Source organism: Orcinus orca, chromosome 8 (assembly GCF_937001465.1).
Source record: "Orcinus orca chromosome 8, mOrcOrc1.1, whole genome shotgun sequence".
Lineage (NCBI taxonomy): Eukaryota > Metazoa > Chordata > Mammalia > Artiodactyla > Delphinidae > Orcinus > Orcinus orca.
Window position 1 is genome coordinate 5,267,338 of NC_064566.1, and position 22,337 is coordinate 5,289,674.

Below are 22,337 nucleotides of genomic sequence, written 5' to 3' on the forward strand. Positions count from 1 at the left end.
ATAGAACGAGCAGGATTGTTGTAAAATTTGGATCCATTTTGCCCCGCTCCTGCCTGAGACCCTCCGTGGTTCCCTCGTGTCCTCAGGACAAAGCCCAAGTCCCCGGGCCTGGCACTCAAGGCCCGTGCTGACCTCTCCAGCTCCAGCTCAGATTTTCTCCAGGGGACCTCTTCCAGTTTTGTTGAAATGAGGTGTGCCCCTTCCCATCTTTTCCTATACATTGCAGGAGTTTTCTGAGGGTAAAAGTTATCATCTCCGGAAGTGTCACTAGAACTCACCGTAAGGCCGTCTGAAACTGGGGGCTCTGCTTAGGAGTGATCTGATCACCACTTCCATTTCTTTTAGGGCTATTTATTTCCATGAGCCAATTTTGGACACCTATACTTTATTTTAGTTTATTAAATATTATTTATTTATTTGGCTGCGTCGGGTCTTAGTTGCAGCACGCGGGATCCTTGTTGTGGAATGCGGGATCTTTCGTTGCAGCACGTGGGCTTCTCTCTAGCTGTGGTGCGCGGGCTCAGTAGTTGCAGCGTGTGGGCTTAGTTGCCCCAAGGCATGTGGGATCTTAGTTCCCCAACCAGGGATTGAACCCACATCCCCTGCATTGGAAGACGGGTTTTTAACCACTGGACTGCCGGGAAGTCCCTGAACACCTATATTTTAAAGAATGTTTTCTTGATGGATTGTCCCTTTTTCTAATATAAAATATTTCTCTGCATCTCTTTTAACAATTTTGCCTTGAGGTCTATGATCTCTGATATTACTATTGCTACACCAGCTTTCTTTTTATTAGTATTTGGGGTTTTTTTTCTTTTTATTTTCAATCTTTCTCTTGTTTTAGGGATGGCTTTTAAAACAACATCTAATTAAATTTCATTTTGTTTTATTTTAATTCAATCAATCTCTGTCTTTTAAGAAGAGAGTCTGGGGCTTCCCTGGTGGCGCAGTGGTTGAGAGTCCGCCTGCCGATGCAGGGGACACGGGTTCGTGCCGCGGTCCGGGAGGATCCCACATGCCGCGGAGCGGCTGGGCCCGTGAGCCATGGCCACTGAGCCTGCGCATCCGGAGCCTGTGCTCCACAGCGGGAGAAGCCACAACAGTGAGAGGCCCGCGTAACGCAAAATAAATAAATAAAAAGAGAGTCTGTCCTGTTTACATTTATTGATATTGCCATTGGAACATATATCTGCCATATTATATTGTGTTTTCTATTTAGCATTCTTTCTCTTTATTTCTTTTTCCTCTATTTTCCGGACTTCTACTGAATTAACTGAGTTTTCTTTGTGCTATTCCCTTCTTCCCCAGTATTGGTTTGAAAGTTATACATTTTATTTCTATTTTTAGTGGTTTCCCTTACATTTTTTTCCTTCCTTTTTTCAAAAAATTTATTTATTTATTTATTTTTGGCTGCGTTGGGTCTTCCTTGCTGCGCGCGGGCTTTCTCTAGTTGCGGCGAGCAGGGGCTACTCTTCATTGCGGTGCACGGGCTTCTCATTGCGGTGGCTTCTCTTGTTGTGGAGCACAGGCTCTGGGCGTGCGGGCTTCAGTAGTTGTGGTGTACAGGCTTAGTTGCTCCGCAGCATGTGAGATCTTCCCGGACCAGGGCTTGAACCTGTGTCTCCTGCAGTGGCAGGCGGATTCTTAACCACTGCACCACCAGGGAAGTCCCCTCCCTTACATTTTTAACAGTCATGCCAAAATTTCTTTTTCCAGCAAAAGCTAGTTCATATGTCTATCCTCCTGCTGGATATGAAACAAAACCAGGTATACTGCTTCCCTCTGTGCTTACTTCCATCCCCAATTCTGCACTCCTGATTTCTGGGTTGGTCCTGTTTGTGACCCAGCAGGGAGGGCATTTCTGGCCCCCTGCCTCATGCTCCTGGGGGAGACCTGGCCTCAGTCACGGAAGGCTCTCAACCTTGCTCTCCAGCCCTGGCCCCAAGCCTGTGCATTTGGTTTGGCTGTGTTCCTGCTTCCTGGCTAAGTCACAAGGCTTCAGCTCCCGCCCCAGGCTGTGGGTTTCTTCCTATTTCTTTCCTTCAAAGAGAGCCTTATTTCAAGTCTACACAGAATTCCCCTTTTCATTTCTATGTGGTTGGAATGTCATTATTAATGCTTTTTATCCTTCTCTGATTTTGATGTGTTTGAGAAGGACAGGGTGCATTTCAGGTTCTACTCTAATATCTTGAACTGGAAATCTCTCTCTCTTTTTTTCCCATTAATTTAAATTCGAGAAAGTAAAGTCGATCAGTCATGGCTGGTGCGGTTCACACAGGACAACGTGACTGCCTTTGGATCAAGCAACACACTTAACGATGCATGTGACCCAGCCCCCTTCCCTGCTCTCCAGGGCAGGGCGCCCTCACATGCTCTGCAGATTCTCGTCCTGGTGTAAGAACCACTCCCTGTCAGGCTGCCAGTGTCTCGGGGTCCTTCTGTGGCTCATACTGGTCCTGAAGCACTGGGCAGCATCTGCAGTCTCCAACACGGAGGACCTGTGAAGTCTCCGTTGGGCACAGGTCCCAGGGACCGGTGCAGTCCGCTCAGCCCACCCACCCTGGCACCTCCCTGGTAGCAGATCCAGGTCTACTGGATCTAGTAGATCAGGTCTAGGTATAAGGACTGTCTCCATGTTGGTCCTTTGCCCATCCCCAAGTTGTCCCTTGGCGTTCTGCCTACACCCCCTTTGTCCCTTAACACAAAAGCTCTAGTCTCTTCTTTGCCCCGTGTAGCCCTTGACGGCTGCTTGGGAGGACAGATACCAGGAAGAGCTTACACACCGCTTGACTAATCCCAAGCTGTTAGAAATGTGAGACTCAAGGTTCAGTTTTTAGAAACGCCAGGCCCTCCCTTATAAATCAGCAAAAAGAAAAACCGGTCGAGTGTTTATTAGAGACAGGTTGAGCTATTCATCTTCTGGTACATGTTCTTCTTACCGTGACCACTTTGCACCTTCCAAAGACAATTTCCTCCCAATACACAAAACTCAGAGCCACAAAGGACACATGGAGGGGCGCCGCTTCGGCAATGGGTCATGACGCCATAGCCAGTATTTACGGCTGCCTCCGTCCTTCCAGAATCCCACATTCCCTTTGCCTCTAGCCAGTACTGCAGCTGCTGAGGGGACTTTACCAGGTGGGTGACTTAATGCCATAAAGATGTCACATCTTTCCAAGTTAATTTACAAACTCCAATCAAAATCCCATCAAGGCCTTTCATGGAACTGGGAAAACTGATTCTAAAATGGATATAGAAGAACAAAGGGCCAAGAAGGGCCAAACCAATTTTGAAGACGAACGAGAGGCTTGGGGGGAATCTGCCCTGCCAGAGAGCAAGATTAATTATAAAGCTAGAGTAATCGAGACAAGAGGACCAACACTTCCGATTTATGGTACTTCTTTATCATAATTTGCTAGAAGTTCTGCAATTCTGGTTTTGATTTCTTTTTTGACATGCCATTTTTTTTCTTTTTTTTTTTTTTTGGCCTCACACACCGCGGCATGTGGGATCTTAATTCCCCAACCAGGGATCGAACCCATGTCCCCGGAAGTGGAAGCGTGGCGTCCTAACCATTGGACTGCCAGGGAAGTCCCATGCCATTTTAAGAGAGATGTATAAATACACTTATAAATATAAATATTATAACTGTAAACATTACAGTCTCTTTGTTTCCTGGGTTTTGCTATTTTTCATTTTATTGCCTTATAATGAGAGACTGTTGTCTGTACTGTTCCTCTCTCTCCCTCTGGAATGTTCTAAAACTTTCTCTGCACCATGACATATGGTTACTATAGTAAATGTCCCATGAGCAATTGAAAGGACAGTGCCTTCTCTGTTTTCTTATTTCAGAGTTGGACATTTGTTGTTTCCAGTTGCCTAAGTCCCTGTCTTCCCATCAGCTTTTGCTTTGTGAACGTCAGGGTATGTTATTTGGTGCATAGAAGCTCATAACTGTAATCACTCCAGGTGTCTCCTACATACATGAGAGATGGAGTGTGTGTTTGGTTTTTTATGGTCTTTGTGGCTTTGGTTTTTTGTTTTTTGGTTTTTTTTTTGGCTGTGTTGGGTCTTCGTTGCTGCACGGGCTTTCTCTAGTTGCGGCGAGTGGGGGCTACTCTATGTTGCAGTGCGCAGGCTTCTCATCGCGGTGGCTTCTCTCATTGCGGAGCACGGGCTCTAGGCGCGCAGGCTTTGGTAGTTGCCGCACGCAGGCTCAGTAGTTGAGGCGCACAGGCTTAGTTGCTCCACGGCATGTGGGATGTTCCCGGACCAGGGACTGAACCCCTGTCCCCTGCACTGGCAGGCGGATTCTTAACCACTGAGCCACCAGGAAGGCCCCCTTTGGGGGGATTCTGAAAGATTAGTGGGAACACCATCTCCAACATTATAAACCACTGGTCCTCCCTCCCCTGTCAGATGTTGCAAATATATTTCCTTTGAGTTTATCATCTATCTGATAATCTGATAAATAGTAACCATCATTGTACAAGAAAAATCCTCAGTTTTGATGTAGTCAAGTTCATTCATTTGGGGGCCTTGTTTAAGGAATTTATCCCCAGTCCAAGGTCATAAAGAAATCTCTTACTTTTTTCCTGTTATTATTTTATTTTTCTCGTTCACATATAGGTGAACCCTATGGCAGGGTTTCTAAATCTTGACACTATGGACATTTGGGCCTCTTCAGTTCTTTGCTGTGAGTGGCTGTCCTGTGCATTGTGGCATCCCTAAGTGCCAGCAGCACCCCATAAGTTGTGACAACAGAAATATCTCCAGATGTGGCCAAGCATAATCTGGGGGACAAAATCACCCCCAGCTGAGAACAACTGATCTATCTGGAGTTTATTGTTGTAAATGGCATGAGATGAGAATCCAGTCATTTTTCTCAATACGGTGAATCAGTTTTACTAATACCAAATAACTCTTCAAACTTATTCAGTATTTGTGACGTCACTGCTATCACACATCAAGTTCCTGTATATGTATAGATCTGATGTTGTATGTGGTAGGGACTGACTAGATATGACAAACTTATTTCCTCCTCCTGGGCAGAGAGCCCCCTTGTATCTGGATGGGGCAGAAGTGAAGAGTGTCATTTCCAGGGCTGGGCAGCTGGGAGCAGGTGTGTCTTCATCACTGCTCCTTCCCTCCCTCCCTCCCTCCCTTTTTCTCCCCATCTCTGATCTCTCCACATGGGCTCTTTCTGTGGCAGCCTCAGGGTGGCTGGACCTTTTGCATAATGACTGAAGCAAGTGTCTCGAGAGAAACTGCAAAGCTGTGTGACCTTCTCAAACTTAGCCTGGGAAGCCCCATCGTGTGGCTTCCACTGTTTTCTCTTCACTGAGGCAGCAGCAAAGTCCTGCCCAGCTTCCACGGGAGGGCATAGAGATGCCGGAGCGTCAAAGTATTTGTGGACATGTTTCATCACCACCACAAGATATCTGACGCGATTTCAAATTCTTTATCCCTCGTGTGTGGTGTTTTTCTCTCTCCGGAAGGTTGCAGGGTCTTCATTTTCCTCCTGGGGGCTCTGGAATTTCACGATCTGCTTTTGTATCAGTCTTTGGTCCTTCTTCATTCAATGTGCTGGGCACTCATTGTGCCTTTCAACGTGAAAGCTCATCTTCTTCAGTCCTGAGAAAATGTATTATTCATTTGATAATCTGCTCCCTACGATTTTTTTTTTTTTTTTTGCTGTATGCGGGCCTCTCACCGCTGTGGCCTCTCCCGTTGCGGAGCACAGGCTCCGGACGCACGGGCTCAGCGGCCATAGCTCACGGGCCCAGCCACTCCACGGCATGTGGGATTCTCCCGGACCGGGGCACGAATCGTGTCCCCTGCATTGGCAGGCGGATTCTCAACCACTGTGCCACCAGGGAAGCCCTCCCTACGATTTTTTTCTACCCTCTTCTCTCCCTCTCTCTAGACTTCCTCGAATAATACTCTGTTTTTCTCATCTTTCCATGCTTTTATCTTTTTGTTCCATTTTCATATGTATTTTTCAACTTTACCTTCTGAGATTTTTCTTTTCCTTTTCTGATAAATTTATTTATTTTATTTCTTTATTTTTGGCTGCGTTGGATCTTCGTTGCTGCGCGCGGGCTTTCTCTAGTTGAGGCGAGCAGGGGCTACTCTTTGTTGGGGAGCCCGGGCTCTAGGCGGGCGGGCTTCAGTAGTGGTGGCTCGCGGGCTCTAGGGCGCAGGCTCAGTAGTTGTGGCACACGGGCTTAGTTGCTCATCGTCAAGTGGGATCTTCCCGGACCAGGGCTCGAACCCGTGTCCTCTGCAATGGCAGGCGGATTTTTAACCACTGCACCACCAGGGAAGCCCCGGAGATTTTTCATTTCTGCTCTCATATTTTTAATCTTTCCGGGAAACGCTCTTTTTAATAGCCTCCTTTTATCCTCCAGATGTAATAACTTTTCTTATCTCCCTGAAGATGCTGATTAAAGTTTATTTGAAGTTTTCTCATGCACAGCCGGCACAGTGTCTATCTTCTCTGAGTTCCTTTGCCCCCTCCTGTTTATTATTGTTTCTCTCTTTTACGTTAGAGATTTCCCTCAAATATCTGGCAATCGTTTGTTGTCCGTTGATATTTGTCGTGTTAGGAGCGAGCAGGAAGTTTGACGGAAGCTCTGGGTGACTGAGGGGACTGTAAACTTCGTGGCAGGTTTGCTGGCTACAGACCCTGTCATTGGATCAGTTTCCACTGCTCGCGGAGGCCTCCGATGCTCTCCCAGCCGGGTACGGACCTCTCTGCGCATGCTCCGGAAGCTGGGCGGGAGGGCACGCTGCTAGCCCCGCCCACTGCATGTGGCCAAGGGCGGGAGGCCAGGCCAGGCCTGTGCAGCGTCAGGCCTACGCCCGGCGGCCTGGATTCCTGATAGAGAGTGATGCCACCAAGTTTGTTCTGCAGCAATAGGTGCCTGGAAACCCACCGAGTAGGCACAGGGTCGGCTGGGGTAGGAGGAAGCAGCGAGCCTTCTAGAGGTCAGCACCCCCGATTGTTTGGAGCTTTCCTTGTTCTGCAGCAGGGTCATCCCACTGGCCACCCTAAGGCCCTCCCTTAATCCTTTATGCCAACAAACTCAATGCCAGCTCCTACCTCCCCCGCTCCCCCCCGCCCCGCATCTTGCCCCTTCCAAGTTCCTGAGCACTGGCCTCTGCCCAGGACTTTGGACGCTGACCTTGGCCTTCTCTCTTTCCTGGCAAAGTGTGCAGTGAGAGGTGCCACTCAAAGTTCTTCCCTGGGGAGAACTTCCTTCTCCAGGGCCTTTCAGGGCTGCCCACCTCGGCCGGAGGCAGCAGCCCTGCTGCACAGAGCCCTGGGGAAGCCCAGCTCCTGGTTAGCCCCCAGGGCCCTCCAGGCCAGGTGTGGCAGGTGCAGGCACATTGGCAACGGGAACCACGAACTCCTGCAGTTTCCCGAGTCCCTCACGTGTCCTGGAAGCAGTGCTGTTTGGCACACCATCTCTGACTCGCTGTTCTCATGGGCAACTCAGACTGATCCTCTGGTGCCCCCCGAGTGTTCAGTCTCCTCCAGGGCCCAGAAATGAGCCAGGGACCGTTCCTCAAAGGAGAATGTGTGGGCTCCTGCTTTCCCCCTACAGGATTTCTCCACTCAAGGTAAATGCCTGAGGAAAAGGCTTCCAGTTGCTGTAGCTGGGGTCGCCTCTCTGCAAGAGGAGACTGAACACATAACGGACAATGGCCAGACCGTGTATGGATAAAGATCTGACCCACGACCTGCAGCAACCTGCCTGGAAACCAATCTCTTACCTACAGTAACCGGACAGGAAGCCAGCCCATTATAGGTCAGACTTGTAGGAAGTCAGACTGCTATCTCTAGGAACAATCCAGGAAGCCAACGATAACCCTTGCAAATAACCACCCCAAATGTCCAGGACTTGATTAATAAGTGGCAGCTTCCTTCATTTTTATCCCCTTTTCCAACTTAGGACCAACCAGAGGAAGCCAAACCTGCTCCCCTAAGCAGTGACACACAATGCCCCCACTTCCAGTCAGCCCGCCTACAGCTCCCCGGGCCGACAGCCTCCATTCAGGGCACAGCTGAAGTCTCCCTTTTCCCCCGTAAAGCTTCCTCACTCCTCTGCCTGCCTTTGAGCCAGCCTTTGGCAGTGGCCGGTTCCCTTGCTGGAGCCGGCTCTGAGTATACAGCTTGCTGTCATCTGCTGGTCTCTATTTTCACAGAGGGCAGCTAGAACCAGCTAGGAGGGAAGTGGAGTTTCCAAAAGAGAGGTGAGGGCGGTGCTGAGGTCAGGAGATGGTGGAGTGCAGAAGGTCTCTATCAGTCCGTGGGGGCGGGCCTTCGGGATGCAGTGGACTAGATGTGCAAGTGCAGTGTGCTCCCAGGCAGAAGGAGCAGGCCCGGCCCGGCTCTGAAACCATCCTTTGCTCTCCCCAGTGGCCAAAGTCACCTAGCCATCGTCTCCAGGTCCAGGTGCTGTCTCCAGGAGAATCTGTCCCACTTTGGCCCTGCAGCCAAATGTCCAGGCCAAGGAGGGGGCTGGGCCCTTTAGTCTCTCTCTGATCACCTCCCCCAGCTTGGGTGTCTTCCTCCACTCCCAGATGAAGACATTTTCTCAGTTCCCCATCACTGACAGCTCTCAGGGGCTGGTCTGGGAGAGCCAGAGGGGCCTACTGTTGGCGTGGGGAGAATACCCCAGAGTCATAGCCCCCTCCCCTCGCCTGATCACCTTCAGAGGCAGGACAAAATTGGGAGGTGACTGGATTCCCTTAGCCTGAGCTGAGAATAAAGGACAGATCAGACAGGATGGGTCAGGTTATGCTGCAATGACAACTGTAAAATGCCGGCAGTGCAAAACCACAAGGCCACCGCTCAACCACACCACGTGTCCCGCTCCATGTTGTCCTTGGAAGTGATTCACCCGCTCTGCCCACAGTCCAGCACGACCAGAACATGCTATATGGCCCCTCCCAACTGCAGAGGGGTCAGGAAAGTGTCATTTTCCCAAATATCATCGGTGAGCAATAGAAAAAAGTCTCTTGCAGAGGGCTGCACTCTGTTGGCTCAGCCCCGTGCTCCCAAAGGGCCGGATCCAGGCCTCCTTGCTCTTTTTCACAGTGCAAAATCCACTGTGTGTGTGTGCCCCTAGTGTACGGAGGCAGTCTCCTGTTGATGGACACCTGTTCTGTTTTCAACCTGCTGTGATCACAAGCAATATGATAACCTTGCTGCTGCCTCTATTCACTCTTCGGCAAGTTAAACGTTCTGTGACTCCTCATTCATAAACAGGGATGAGAGTACCTACTCAAGGGTGGTGAGGACTAAGGAAGGTAATATACTAAAGCATTTAGTATAATGCCTGGCATCGAAGGTACTCCATTAGCTTTAGCAATTATTATCCTTATTTGCAAGGGCAGCTATAGATGGTTCGGGGATACATACTTCTTAGTTTTTGTTTTTTGGGTTTTTTTTTGCGGTACGCAGGCCTCTCACTGTTGTGGCCTCTCCTGTTGTGGAGCACAGGCTCCGGACACGCAGACTCAGCGGCCATGGCTCACGGGCCCAGCCGCTCCGCGGCATGTGGGATCTTCCCGGACCGGGGCACGAATCCGCGTCCCCTGCATTGGCAGGCGGACTCCCAACCACTGCGCCACCAGGGAAGCCCCGCCTCTTAGTTTTGATCCACACTTCCTGAAGCCAGCATCCCCCATAGGCAATGTCTGTTCCAGCCTCTAACCCATTTCCCCAGCCACCTGCCCAATAGCACTGCTCTCAGCTGTTCTGTCCTCCTGGGATCCTCCGAGGGTGTTCAGGCATGAACTGAATCATGGCTGCCCTGATGCTGGAGCCATGATTGCTCTGACACCATGAATGGCCCCTAAACTGGGGCTCTCTATGTGGGATGGGTGCAGGTACCCCTCTGCCAACCCACCAGCCCTGCAGCATGCAGGCAGGACACCTTAGTCACTGCAGAGCTGTTTCCCTCTGGGCCCTCAAATAACATTTCCTGGAAGTCTCACCTACTTTGAGTTCTCTCAGCAATGAGAGAGGTTGACTTACTGAGAGGTTCCCCACTTTGGGCAGGAGGCTCTGATGCTGGGCAAGGCTCCCCAGAGAAGGGTCTGCTCCTCCAGGCTGCACCAAGGGGCCCTCCCACAGGCCCTCCCCTCCAGCCATCCGTGGGAGCCCCGAGAGCCACAACCTGTTTGCACCCCAATGCCTCCCCACTGTGGACACGCCACAGCCAGCTCACCTAGGCTGGGTCATTCTCTTTGCCCAGCTAACAAAGATGGTGAGAGAAGGCAGGAGGCGAGCCACCCGGACCGCCCAGTGTTGTTCCCGTGCCCACAACGCACAAGGAAGAAAGGAGAGCCCCATCTGAGCAGAAGTGACTGACCCTCCCACCGACCCAGCCGGGGCTGTTCTGAGCGGCTCAGCTCCTCCCCACGCCCCTGCTCGGCCAAGGGCCCCTCAGCTCCTGCAGTCCTGGATGGAGGCCCTCTGGCAGGTGGCCTGCTGAGAGCAGAAAGCATGTTTATTTAAGTGAGCCTGTTCTCTGTAGACTGTGGGGATCTCCAGGGCAGGGACCATGGTTGATTACTCTTCCTGTTTCTTTGTTTTTTTTTCTTTGTTTCTGGAGTTCAGTAAACACAGAGCTGGTTGAGGGCTCCAGGAAGACACTCTGTGTTTTAGGATTCAAGTATCCTGTCCAGCTGCCTGTCCCTCCCCCAGGCGTGAGAGGATCAGGGAGCCCCCTCCCCAGAGAACTCAATGCTCACAGCACTGCTTCTCTCTTGGAAACTTTATTGGTCCTATGGAAAGGGAAGCAGGCAGCTCCCTGCCTCTTGCTGCAAGTGCCACAAGCCCTCACTGTTTCCTGTTGCCATTGATGGGGCGGTTCACGTGCTCCGGGGAGGCCAGGAAGGCCTGCAGCTTGGGCCGGGCGCTGAGGCGGGCCACGTAGGCCGAGAGCAGGGGGAAGGAGTCCAGGCAGCCGGGGGCCAGGACCTGGTGAATCCGAAGCAGGTCCAGCAGGTTGTAGTCGGCGAAGGAGATCTGCAGGGCAGAGCGGGGCAAGGGCTCGGTGGGTGTGGAAGGTGCGAGACAGGGAGCCCGAGCCGGTCCCCTGGTCTGCCCAGCTTTGCTGAACCAATGGCTCACGTGCTCGCTCTGCACCGGTTTGCCATCTGTAAGAAGAGGGTGGTGCGGAAGGGGCGGGACAGGGCCAGCTCACCTGGTTGCCCACGATGAAGGCCTGGCCGCCCTGGCTCTGGGACAGCAGGGTCTCAAAAGGCTTCAGGTGCTGGGGCAGTGCCTTCACATAGTCCTCCTTGCCCGCCTCCTGCCAGAGAGATGCCACCGCACATCATCCTCCTGACCCTCACACTGCTGCTCGCCCTGCCTCTGCCCCTGCCCTGAGACGTCGCCTACTGTCTGCCCCGTCTCAGCGAATCGCCACTCACCCGGCCCCCGCCCCTCCTCTCCTCACTCCCCACCCCAGGCTATTGCCACATCCTGTCCATTTCAGCTGCTGATCCTTCGCTAGGCCACTCTTGCCACAATCGCTCTCCGGACTGTTGCAAAAGCCTTGTAGGATCTTTCCGGATCTCACAGACACCGCCCTACTTAGACTCCCCAAAGAGAGCATCCAAGCCAGCTGGTTCAAGGTCTCCAGGACCTGGGCCCGCTGCCCCTCCAGCTCTATCTCCTGCCACTCTTCTCCCTCCCTCCCTCCCTCTCACACACGTAGGCACACACGCCTTGCCTCTGCTAAACTGGTCCCTAGTCCCTGAATGTGCTCCGTGCCTGATACCTTGTGCACCTGACAGTGCCAGCACCCCTTCTAGAAGCTGACTATAGACCCTCCTCCTCTGCACCTGGTTCCAGGAAGTGCTCCGGACCTCCCCCAGCTGCGGATCAGGGACCACCTCTGGCTGGATGTCTCCTGTCGTCACGCTGTTCTGCCATTGCCTGCTACTTGACTGGGTCCCTCCCCCAGGCAGGGAGGCTGAGTCTTGTGTCCAGTCCATAATGGCTCTTGACATCCCCCCCGGCCCCGCAGAAGCAGCCCAAGGGAAGGGTCAGTCAGAGCTGCGTGAGGGGTGTCGTGTAGGGTAAGAAGGAAGCCAGCCCCTTTCTTTGTCTTCAGTGACCATCCCCGTGTCCCTGCTTACGTAGTTTGTGTAGATGAGGGTGACGTATTTGCAGCGAAGGTCCTCCACACCGTCATTCACCACGTCCACCAGGGCCGCCTCCCGCTGGTCCTTCCCATACAGCCCTGGGGTGGCGGGAGAGCAGACAGCATGACGGGGAGCCTGACTAGCCACTACAACCTGACCCACCAGACAGGCCACGTGGCTGCCTGTGAGCCTCGGCCAGGGAGGAGGGAGGAGGATGTGGAAAAGGACCGTCTGAGTCCATGCTCAGAATTCAGTGGGAGGTGGCCTGCTACAGGGCAAGGATTGCTAGACAGACCCGGGCCTGACCTTAGGCAAGATAGGTAACCTCCACTTGCCTCCACTCCACAGGGTTGCAGGACAATTTGATTTAAGTGGTAGAGGCTCAAGGGGCCAACACTGAGCAGGTGCTCAGGAACGCTGACTGATGCCCGCACACCCCTGCCCTGGACTGGGCCACCTGCAGCCTCAGGACTCACCGAGGGAGCGGCCCAGGTGACGCAAGATGGCATTGGACTGGTACAGGGTCAGGTCTCCATCCTGGAACTTGGGGAGCTGCCCGTACAGCTGGGGGAATGCACAGCTCTGTCAGAGGTGCTGAGCGTGGCTGCCCCCCACCCTAGTTTTGCCGCCCAGTGCCCAGCCCGACCCGGGATACGACAGAAGTACTGACACAGGAGGCCTTGAGTGAAGGCCAGGTCTCCATGGTCACCACCTCTTCCTTCCAGCTCTGGTCCTGGTCGGCCAGCAGCATGCGCATGGCCTCGCAGCGCCCTGGGGAAGGGGAGGACGGGGTGTGGGGATGGGCAGAGACCCTAGCCTCGCAGTGCCCTGGGAAGGAGCCAAGGAGGTGAAGACTTCTCCGATGATCTCCCAGCACACTGCGGAGGGGCGGGCCAGGCCCGGGAAGTTGCGTACTCTAGCAACGGGCAGCTCCGGGGCACAGGGAAGGCGGAGCTAGTAGCCACGTGATGGAGGGAAAAGGGAGGCTGGGGACTCCCTCAGGTGGGTGAGGGGCGTGGGCTGCTGCAGCCCCCAACCTCTGCCTCCCCTCCCTCCCGGTCACAGGTCCCTACCTCGAACAGGGAAGTAGACGATGGTGTAGGGCGGCACTGCAGGATGCAGAGAGAAGTCTGTTAGCGTCTGGGAGAGGCGTGTTACGGGGGAGAGGGCGCCCGCTCGTCCTCCCTGGGGTTGCATCCCCTGTTCTGGGCGCTGTAGGCCCCCCCGAAAGCCCCAACTGCTCCCCAAAACCCTGGGAGCCCCCTCGGAATCCCCCAGGGAGTTGCAGGCGGCGGGGACTCACTGATGGCGACGCGGACCTCTGCAGCGGCAGCAGCGACAGAACTCCGGCGCCCGCGGTGGCGGCCCCGAGCCTTATACGGGTGGGCGCGCCCCGCCCCGCCCCGGCCCACCCCACCGTGCTGAGTCACCGCGTTGGCCTAAGCCGCTCCTCCGCCCCCCGCCCCGCCCCTCAACCACGCCGCGCAGCCAGTCCCAGAAGGTTGCATCCGATTGCCGAACGTCCAGCCTGGGCTGATGGGCTCACAGCTAGGGCTGGGTTCCAGAACCTTCCAGAGGCCTGAGAGGGAGCGCAGTCCAGCCCCTTCCCCTGCTGGGGTCACAGACCCCAGAGACACAAACCCTTGCATGTAGACACTTGTTCCCAGGTGCTGTACAAAGACGGACACACCCCCTGGGCCCAGATGCTGTACAAAGACGGACACACCCCCTGTGCACGTACGCGCAAACACTCAACTCACACCCCAAGTTGGGTTTTCAGACCCATCCGCCGTTTGGAGGCCACCTTCGGGTTCTTGTATGAGTCACGTACCCCGCTGCTCCCTTCTTACTTTTTCTCTCTGAATTACCTCATTTCTTCAACTCAGGTGCGCTTACCTTCACGGAAACCTGTTTCACCCCCTACGTGGAAGCGGGCGCCACCTGCGATAAGTAGGATGGTAAAAATCACGACAGGAGGACGATATGGTTTCTGAAATCTATCTAGACAATGGGACACTGGACCCTCCCTTTTCAAAAGTATCACTGGCAAGGTTACACATTTCTGGCACGATAACACTAAGTTGATCACTTGTCCTTCAGTTCCATCAGGATTGAGGGCAATTTTAAAGGATTCCAGGACGAGCACCCATCTGTCCACCGGGCAACCCCTTTCTGGGGGTTCAGGCTCTACTCTGGGTCCCCCCATGGCAGTGATGGAGAAAACTTCAGTGAGGGTTGTCCAGGCGGTATTTCATAAAGACCCCTCTCCCTCCCCCAATGCTGACTGAGCCGGCTAAGACTGCGGGGGAGCCAGGCCCCAGGTGGGGCCTGGGCTGGGCCCTGGGCAAGTTCTCCAAACACATCCAGGTGGAAGCTTCTGGACTTGGTGACTGCGTGGGGAAGGAAGCCTCCAGGGAGACCGAGATGGGGACCCGGGAGGAGAGGCAGACACTGGGAGGACATCGTATGTCCCGTGTTGGACCTAGTGAGTCCAGGCGTCTGTGGGATTGGCAGGGAGGAGGGGGCGTCCAGAGGCAGAAAGAAAACCCAGGCAGGAGTTCGGCGGAGTCAGGAGATCCACAATCCAGCTCAAGGACTAGTGCCCTTCTCCTTTCTTCACTTTTGACATCTCTTACACCGCCCAGCCCTTCCCACCCCAGCAGTGATTCTTCAGGGGCGATGCAAAGCTTGAAAAACACCATCAATTGATAACTTTCTAAGTGGATAATGAAACGATCATTTCCTGACTGCACCCTCTGGGACTGGTGCAGGCAAAGGCGGTACAGGCAAGGACAGGCACTGTTCTGAGGCCGACGGTTCTGGACGCAGGGAGGGCTGGGCCGAGCCGGCAGCAAGTGCCTGGGCCTTAGAACAGGCTCCAGGTTCCCGCCCAGGGCCCAGGACTTAGGGTCTCTGCCCCTCCCCCATTCACAAACCTCTTCCCTCAGGTCCCGCCAACACCCTTTTTATCCCTTAACACACAAACCCCTTTTCCTCTTTTTCTTCCAGAAGAGCTTCCTTTGCTCCTTTGACCTGAACTAAAAGCAACCTGAAATTTGCCTTCCCCAGTTCTGAACGTCTGGTATTCAATGAGCTACCTAGAGCCAAGAACAAAATAAAGCAAAGAAACAGTTGCAATTTTATATCAAAAATATAACCTGAACAGTTCCCTTCCTGCTACATTCTCTCTTTGCAGCAAATTCCACAGCCTTGACAAAGACAACACGCCCCCGTCTCCAAAGACACACTCACACAACCCTTTCACACCCCGTTACACACATTCAAACACACCTGCACACACACACGCAAAATGCTAGGAACTGAAGTCTCACCAGGCAGCACTGAGGCCTTCTCCTCTGAGCTCTCCAGGGCCTAACAGGGACAGCCAGACCTCAGCGTCTTCCTGTGTAGGCAGGGTGCTAGGTCTGGGCAATTGAAGGGGAGGGGAGGGGAGGGGAGGGGGGGAAGTGGAGGAGGGGGCGGTGGCCCTGACTTGTGCTCCCCTCCCCCACCCGTCCTGCTGTGGCCACAGCTCCAGGTCTCTGTCCCTTTCCCATCGCTCTGAGTAGACATTAGCCCAACTCAACCTCCCTGATGGCCCTGGGTGTGCAGGAGCATTTGTCTACTCCCACCCTCCATCCCTGTGCCCTGTGGACCATCAGAGCCCTCCAGGGTTCATTTTAGCTTGTCTTGTCCCTCTGTCCTCCCACAGCAAGGTTGCAGGGCAGTCCTGGACTCTTCCTGCATGCTGGACCACGGCACAGGGTGTGTGTGTGTGTGTGTGTGTGTGTGTGTGTGTGTGTGTGTGTAGCACGCATGCTCCTCAGATTCTAGTCCATTGTCATTGCTAGTCCGTGCTGGTCCTGCCCTCGCCATTTGTTTAGTTAGTTAGTTAGTTCTATGTTCCCTTTATCCCCACATTCCATTCTCACTTCCTGTGGGAATAGTGGGACTGCTGCGTCCCAGGTATGTGAACACTTGAGTTGCATAAGTAGCTCCAGGTGGCCTTCCCCAACGGCTGCACCAGTCTACTCCACAGCCCAGTTACCCTTCCAACTCATTCCAGCCCCACATGCCCCCAAGACGTGGCATTAGCAGCTTTGGAATGTTCGCCAGTCGAATTGGTATAAAGTTGTTCTAAATGGCGTCTCTCATTACTAAGATTTTGCATCAGCTCTTCACGTGCTCCTTGGATTTTGTTTTCCTCTTCTGGGAATTGCCTCTTCATATCTTGACCATTTTCTAGTTGATTTGCTGGCTACTTCCTGTTGATTTGCAGGAGTTCTTTGCTTATTCGAGATTTCAATGTTTTGGCTTCAAACATTACAAATACCTTCTCCGATTCTGTCCACCCTCTCTCTTTACTTTGTCCTAGGTGTCTTTCAACAAACAGTGTTGTCAAATTCATCAGGAGGCTTTTGGGGGGGAGGGGGCGGTGGAGTGGTTGTGTTTTGTGCTTTCGAAACTTTGTTTAAAAGTCTTTTATAACAACAACAACAACAAAAAAAGTCTTTTATTACTGGGGACTTCCCTGGTGGCTCAGTGGTTAAGAATCCACCTGCCAATGCAGGGGACACAGGTTCGAGCCCTGGTCTGAGAAGATCCCACATGCTGCAGGCAACCAAGCCCGTGCGCCACAACTACTGAGCCTGAGCCCTAGAGCCCGCAAGCCACAACTACTGAGCCCACGTGCCACAGCTACTGAAGCCCACGCACCTAGAGCCCGTGCTCCACAACAAGAGAAGCCACCACAATGAGAAGCCCACGCACTGCAACGAAGGGTAGTCCCCGCTCACCACAGCTAAAGAAAAGCCTGTGCACAGCAATGAAGACCCAACGCAGCCAAAAATAAATTTTAAAAAAAGTCTTTTATTACTGCATGTTTTAATGATAGGAGAGAATATATGGAACATTTATACCTATGTAACTTATAAGAGGCAATATTTTCTAGTTAGGTAGCATAGCTTGGGGATTAATAATAAAAACAAAAAGTCTTTAATTACTGCCCTGAATCACAACAAATGGCTCCTATGTTGTCTTTTATTAACTTTTTCAAGTTACTTTCACATTCACACCATTAATCCACCTAGAGGCCACCTTGCACGTGCTGTCAGGTAGGAATCCACTTCCCCAACACCATCTACTGAACATTTTGACCTACATGTTAAGCTCCTGAAGGTATTGGGTCTGCCTGTCAGTTCTCTATTCTCTTCCATGTCTGTCTGTTCCTGTGCCAGTACCATAATTGTTTTTTATTACTACGGTCTTATAAATGTGGTCGGGAAAAATCACACCCTCCTTCCTCCTCCCACCCCTCCCCCTTCCCCTCTCCCTCCTCCTCCTCCTCTTCCTCTTCCTCCTTCTTTGAAGTTTTTCTTAGCTGTTTATGGATCTTTATTCATCGCTAAAAATGCTACTGTGAATTTATCAAATTTCTCCAAAAACTCCAACTGGAATTTTGATTAGGACTGCATCACATTTAGAGATGAATTTGCAGAGAACTCACACCTTTATAACTTTGTCATCTTACCCTACATTATGATCTATTTGTCTACTTATTCAGATTCTCTTCTATATCCTTTATTAAAATTTTCTACCAAGAGGTTTTACATATTCTTATATGTTACAGATACTTTGTATCTAGCAACGTATCTAAGATCCATTTTTTAATTGGGTATTAGAGATGCAGAGAAATTCTAGAAATACTACTGATTTTGTAGGTTTCTATCTAGCAATGTTGCTGAAATCTTATTGATTCTAATAGTCTGTTGCTTCCAAAGGGCCTTCTAAATGAATGCTCACATCATATGCAAATAATGAGAATTCTGCTTCTGATCTTTTTTTTTTTTTTTTTGCGGTACGCGGGCCTCTCACTGCTGTGGCCTCTCCCGTTGCGGAGCACAGGCTCCGGACGCGCAGGCTCAGCGGCCATGGCTCACGGGCCCAGCCGCTCCGCGGCATGTGGGATCCTCCCGGACCAGGGCACGAACCCGTGTCCCCCGCAATGGCAGGGGGACTCTCAACCACTGCGCCCCCAGGGAAGCCCTCAATATGATGCATTTTGATAAATACATGTACTCATGTAACCACCAGCCAATCAGGTTACAGAACATGCCCACCACCTTGGGAGTCCCCTGGGCCCCTTCCACTTCACCCTCACACTCTGTAGACAATGGTGCTTTGTCTTCTGTCACCATAGATTAGTTTTGGCTCTTCTTGAACTTCACCTAAAGGCAGTCAATCGGTAAGTACCTAGTTTCTTTCACACAACATAACATTTATAATTTTTTTATATGAAGAGATGCTTTACACTTAGTTAAGTTTATCCTTTTGAGTACACAGTTTTATGAACTGGACAAAAGCCATCATTACAATGAAGATATAGAACATTTTTATCCTCCAGAAAGTTCCCTCCTGTTCCTTTGTGGTCAGCCCCTCCCCCTCCCCTTAGCCCCCGGCAAAGCCTGATCTGCTTTCTTTCCCTATGGTTTTGTCCTTTTTCGGAGCGTCATGGAACTGGAATCATACAGGATACAGCATTTTGAGTTTGGCTTTTTTCACATGGCATATGACACATTTGAGATTCATTCATGCTCTGCGTGTATCCGTGGTTCTCTTCTTTTAATTGCTGAAGAGTATTTCGTTGTATGGCTGTACCGTAGTTTATCCAGTCACCACTCAAAGGGCGTTGGGTTCTTGATGATTAACAATAAAGCTTTAAACACTTGCTTGCAGGTTGTTATATGAACATAAGTTTTCATTTGTCTTGGGTAAATATCTAGGAGAAGGATTGCTGAGTCATATGGTAAGTGTATGTTTAACCTTGTAACGCATCGCCACAGCGTTTTCCAGCATGGCTGTGCCATTTACACTCCCACCAACAGAGTGTGTAAGAAATCCGATTGCCCTCAGTCCTCACTAGCACTTAGCGTTGTCAGCTTCTCCCCTAGATGTTCTAATAGGTTTGTAATGTTAATTCATTGTGGTTTTTAATTCGCATTCTTCTAATGACTAACGATGTTGAACGTCTTTTCGTGTACTCTTTTGCCATCCATACGTCTTTTTTGAAGTGTCTGTTCAAATCTTTTGCTCATTTTACTTTGATTGTTTGTTTTCTTATTACTGACTTTTGAGAATTCTCATATACTCTGGATATGAGTCCTTATCAGGTATAGGTTTGCAGATGTTTTCTCCCCATTTATAGTTTGCCTTTTCATTTTCTTAACAGAGGCTTTTTTTTAATTTTGAAGTTTTTTATTTTGATGAAGTAAAATTTTTCAATTTTTTCTTTTATGGATCATGTTTTTTGGTGTTGTATCTTAGGAATCTTTGCCTAACACAGAAAGATTTATGTTATGCTTTCTTCAAGAAATTTTATAGTTTGAGGTTTTATACTTATGTCTGTGATCCATTCTGAATTTTATAAATGATGTAAAGTAGAGGTTGAAGTTCATTTTTTTACATATGTACAATTGTTGATGTCCAGTTGTTCCAGCACCATTTGTTGAAAAGACTATCCTTTCTTCATTGACTTGCCTTTGTAACTTTACCAAAAATCACTTGACCATATATGTGTGGGTCCAGTTCTGGACCCTCTATTCTGTTCTGTTCATCTATATATCAGTCCTTTCACCAATACCACACTATATTTATTTCTGTAGTTTTATAACTGCTTGAAATCAGGAAATGTGAGTCCTCTAACTTTGTTCTTTTTCAAACTTGTTCAGGCTATTCTAGTTCCTTTGCTTTTCCATATAAATTTTAGAATCAGTTTGGGATTATTGTTGAGATTATATTTAATCTCTAATTCAATTTAGGGAAAGCTGACATTTTAACAATATTGGTACATCACTTCATTTATTTAGATCGTGTTTAATTTCTCTCAGCAATGTTTTGTAGTTTCATAGCACATGTCCTGCATAAAATTTGTTAAATTTATCTCTATTTAATGTTTTTGGATGCTACTGTGAATGATATATTTCAAATTTTATTTTCCAATTTTTTTGCTAGTATATACAAACACAATAATTTTTTTTATATTGACTTTGTATTATGTTACCTTGTAAAATTCACTTTTTAAATTAGTAGCTTTTTTAAAAAATAAATTTATTTATTTTTACTTTTGGCTGCGTTGGGTCTTTGTTGCTGCGCGCAGGCTTTCTCTAGTTGTGGCAAGTGGGGGCTACTCTTCACCGTGGTGCACAGGCTTCTCAGCGTTGCGGAGCACGGGCTCTAGGTGTGCGGGCTTCGGTAGTTGTAGCACACGGGCTCAGTAGTTGTGGCTCGCGGGCTCTAGAGCACAGGCTCAGTAGTTGTGGCACATGGGCTTAGTTGCTCCGTGGCATGTGGGATCTTCCCGGACCAGGGCTCGAACCAATGTCCCCTGAATTGGCAGGTGGATTCTTAACCACTCCACCACCAGGGAAGCCCTAAAATTAGTAGCTTTCTTAAGCTTGTTTAAAATTTGGAATTTTTTAAATTTCCTTTTATAATCTTAGTTACTAGCATATAGACTTACAATTGTTTTTTGTATATAGACCCTATAATCTGTGATCTTGCTATACTCATTTATTAGTTCAGGTTTTTTTATAGATGTTGTAGGGTTTTCCATATTGTGTCATCTGTGAATGAAGACAGCTTTACTTTTTATTTTAAATGTGTATAGAATAAACTACATATATATACACGAATCTCCTTTCTTTTTCCTAGGTATTCTGAAAAACTACATTTCCCAGACTCCACTGCAGTTAGGTTGAGGCCATGTGACTGGGTTCTGGATAATAGAATGTGGGCAAAAGTGATGTATGCCACTTTAGGCATGGCTATAAATTGTCCCGCACAATCATTCTTTTTTTTTCTTCTTTTTTTCCCCACACAATCATTCTTGTTACTTGTCACTTTCTTTATTCTTTGGTTTGGTGATTGATAGGACCCCAAAAAAGCCCCCCCAAAACAGTAGAACCACAGATGGAAAAAGCTTGGATCCCTGAGTCACTGCCTGGAGTAGAACACCCCAGAATTGCAGCTCAATCTACATTAGACTGTGATGTGAGGGAGAAAGAAACATTTATTTTGTTAAGCCAAAGAGATTTCAGTGTTTGTTTGTTACCATCGATTAGCTTACCTTGACAAATACTGAGAGTATCTTTAGACAACTATTATTAAATATTTAAAAGAAAATCTAACTTGATGTTATGTTTCAATTGGTGAATATAACCTACTTACATTTATTGTAATTCCTGTTGAGTTAGGATTTAGTTTTGCCATCTTATTTTCTTTTCCTTGATATTTTTAAACACATTTTCCTTTTGTTCTTATGATAGTTGCTCTTAACCTAAGAGACTTGGTAGGAGGAAGATATAAATATTGATAAGTTTAGGAAATCAGTAAGGGTATATAAAAGTATCAACATCTATACCTTCCCTACACCAAGACTCTTAGTCCTCCTTTCCCCCATAATGTTGATATTACCTAGAACTTTAATTCTGGGTTATAATGGATATATGACCTCTTTTTCTTTTCTTTGTCCCTAGCTTTTTAAAAAGATGACAAAAAAACTTTATAAAGTTATTCAGTCATCCTTGGTTCCACATGCCCTGCAACATCTCTTGTATGTTTCTTTTCTTACTTAAGCACTTCCTCCCAAAGCATTTTCACTATGAAACTTCATGTAGCAAACCCTCTGAGGCCTTGCATGCCTGAGCATGTTGCCATTACACCCTCATATTTACATACTAATTTGGCTGGACATAAAACTCCAAGTTCAATTTTTTTCCTTTAACATTTAAAAAATATTGTTATTTAGTCTACCTGCATCCATTGTTTCTACTGAGAAGTCTATGTCAAATGGAATCACGTTCTTTCGCAAATGATCTCTTTCTTCTCTCTGGAAGCTTTTATAATATTCTTTTTTCACCTCAGATATCCTTTAATTTCACTCTAATTGTCTAGGTTTGGCGCTCTTGGTTTCCAAACTAGCTCTCTGGTTTGGCGTACTCAGCTCTTTCAGCTTGATGTTGATCAACTTTCTTTTCTTTAATTCTGAGAAATGTATCTTCATTATTTCTTCCAAGATTTCCTCCCCTCCATCTGTTTTTTCTTGGCTGCACTGTGTGGCATGAAGGATCTTAGTTCCCCAACCAGGGATCGAACCCTCAAACCCATGCCCC

At 49.4% G+C, this 22,337-nt stretch overlaps 1 protein-coding gene across 1 annotated transcript; it reads right to left on the minus strand.

Moving 5' to 3' along the window:
• Positions 1–10,775: 10,775 nt before the first annotated feature.
• LOC101270233 (glutathione S-transferase P) lies at positions 10,776–13,592 on the minus strand. The gene is made up of 7 exons (XM_012536082.3): positions 13,472–13,592; positions 13,242–13,277; positions 12,839–12,939; positions 12,645–12,732; positions 12,163–12,266; positions 11,223–11,330; positions 10,776–11,044 (listed from the first exon to the last, which is right to left on the minus strand). Coding segments are annotated over exons 1-7 (627 nt in total). The 5' UTR covers positions 13,473–13,592; the 3' UTR covers positions 10,776–10,855.
• Between the last annotated feature and the right edge of the window lie 8,745 nt (positions 13,593–22,337).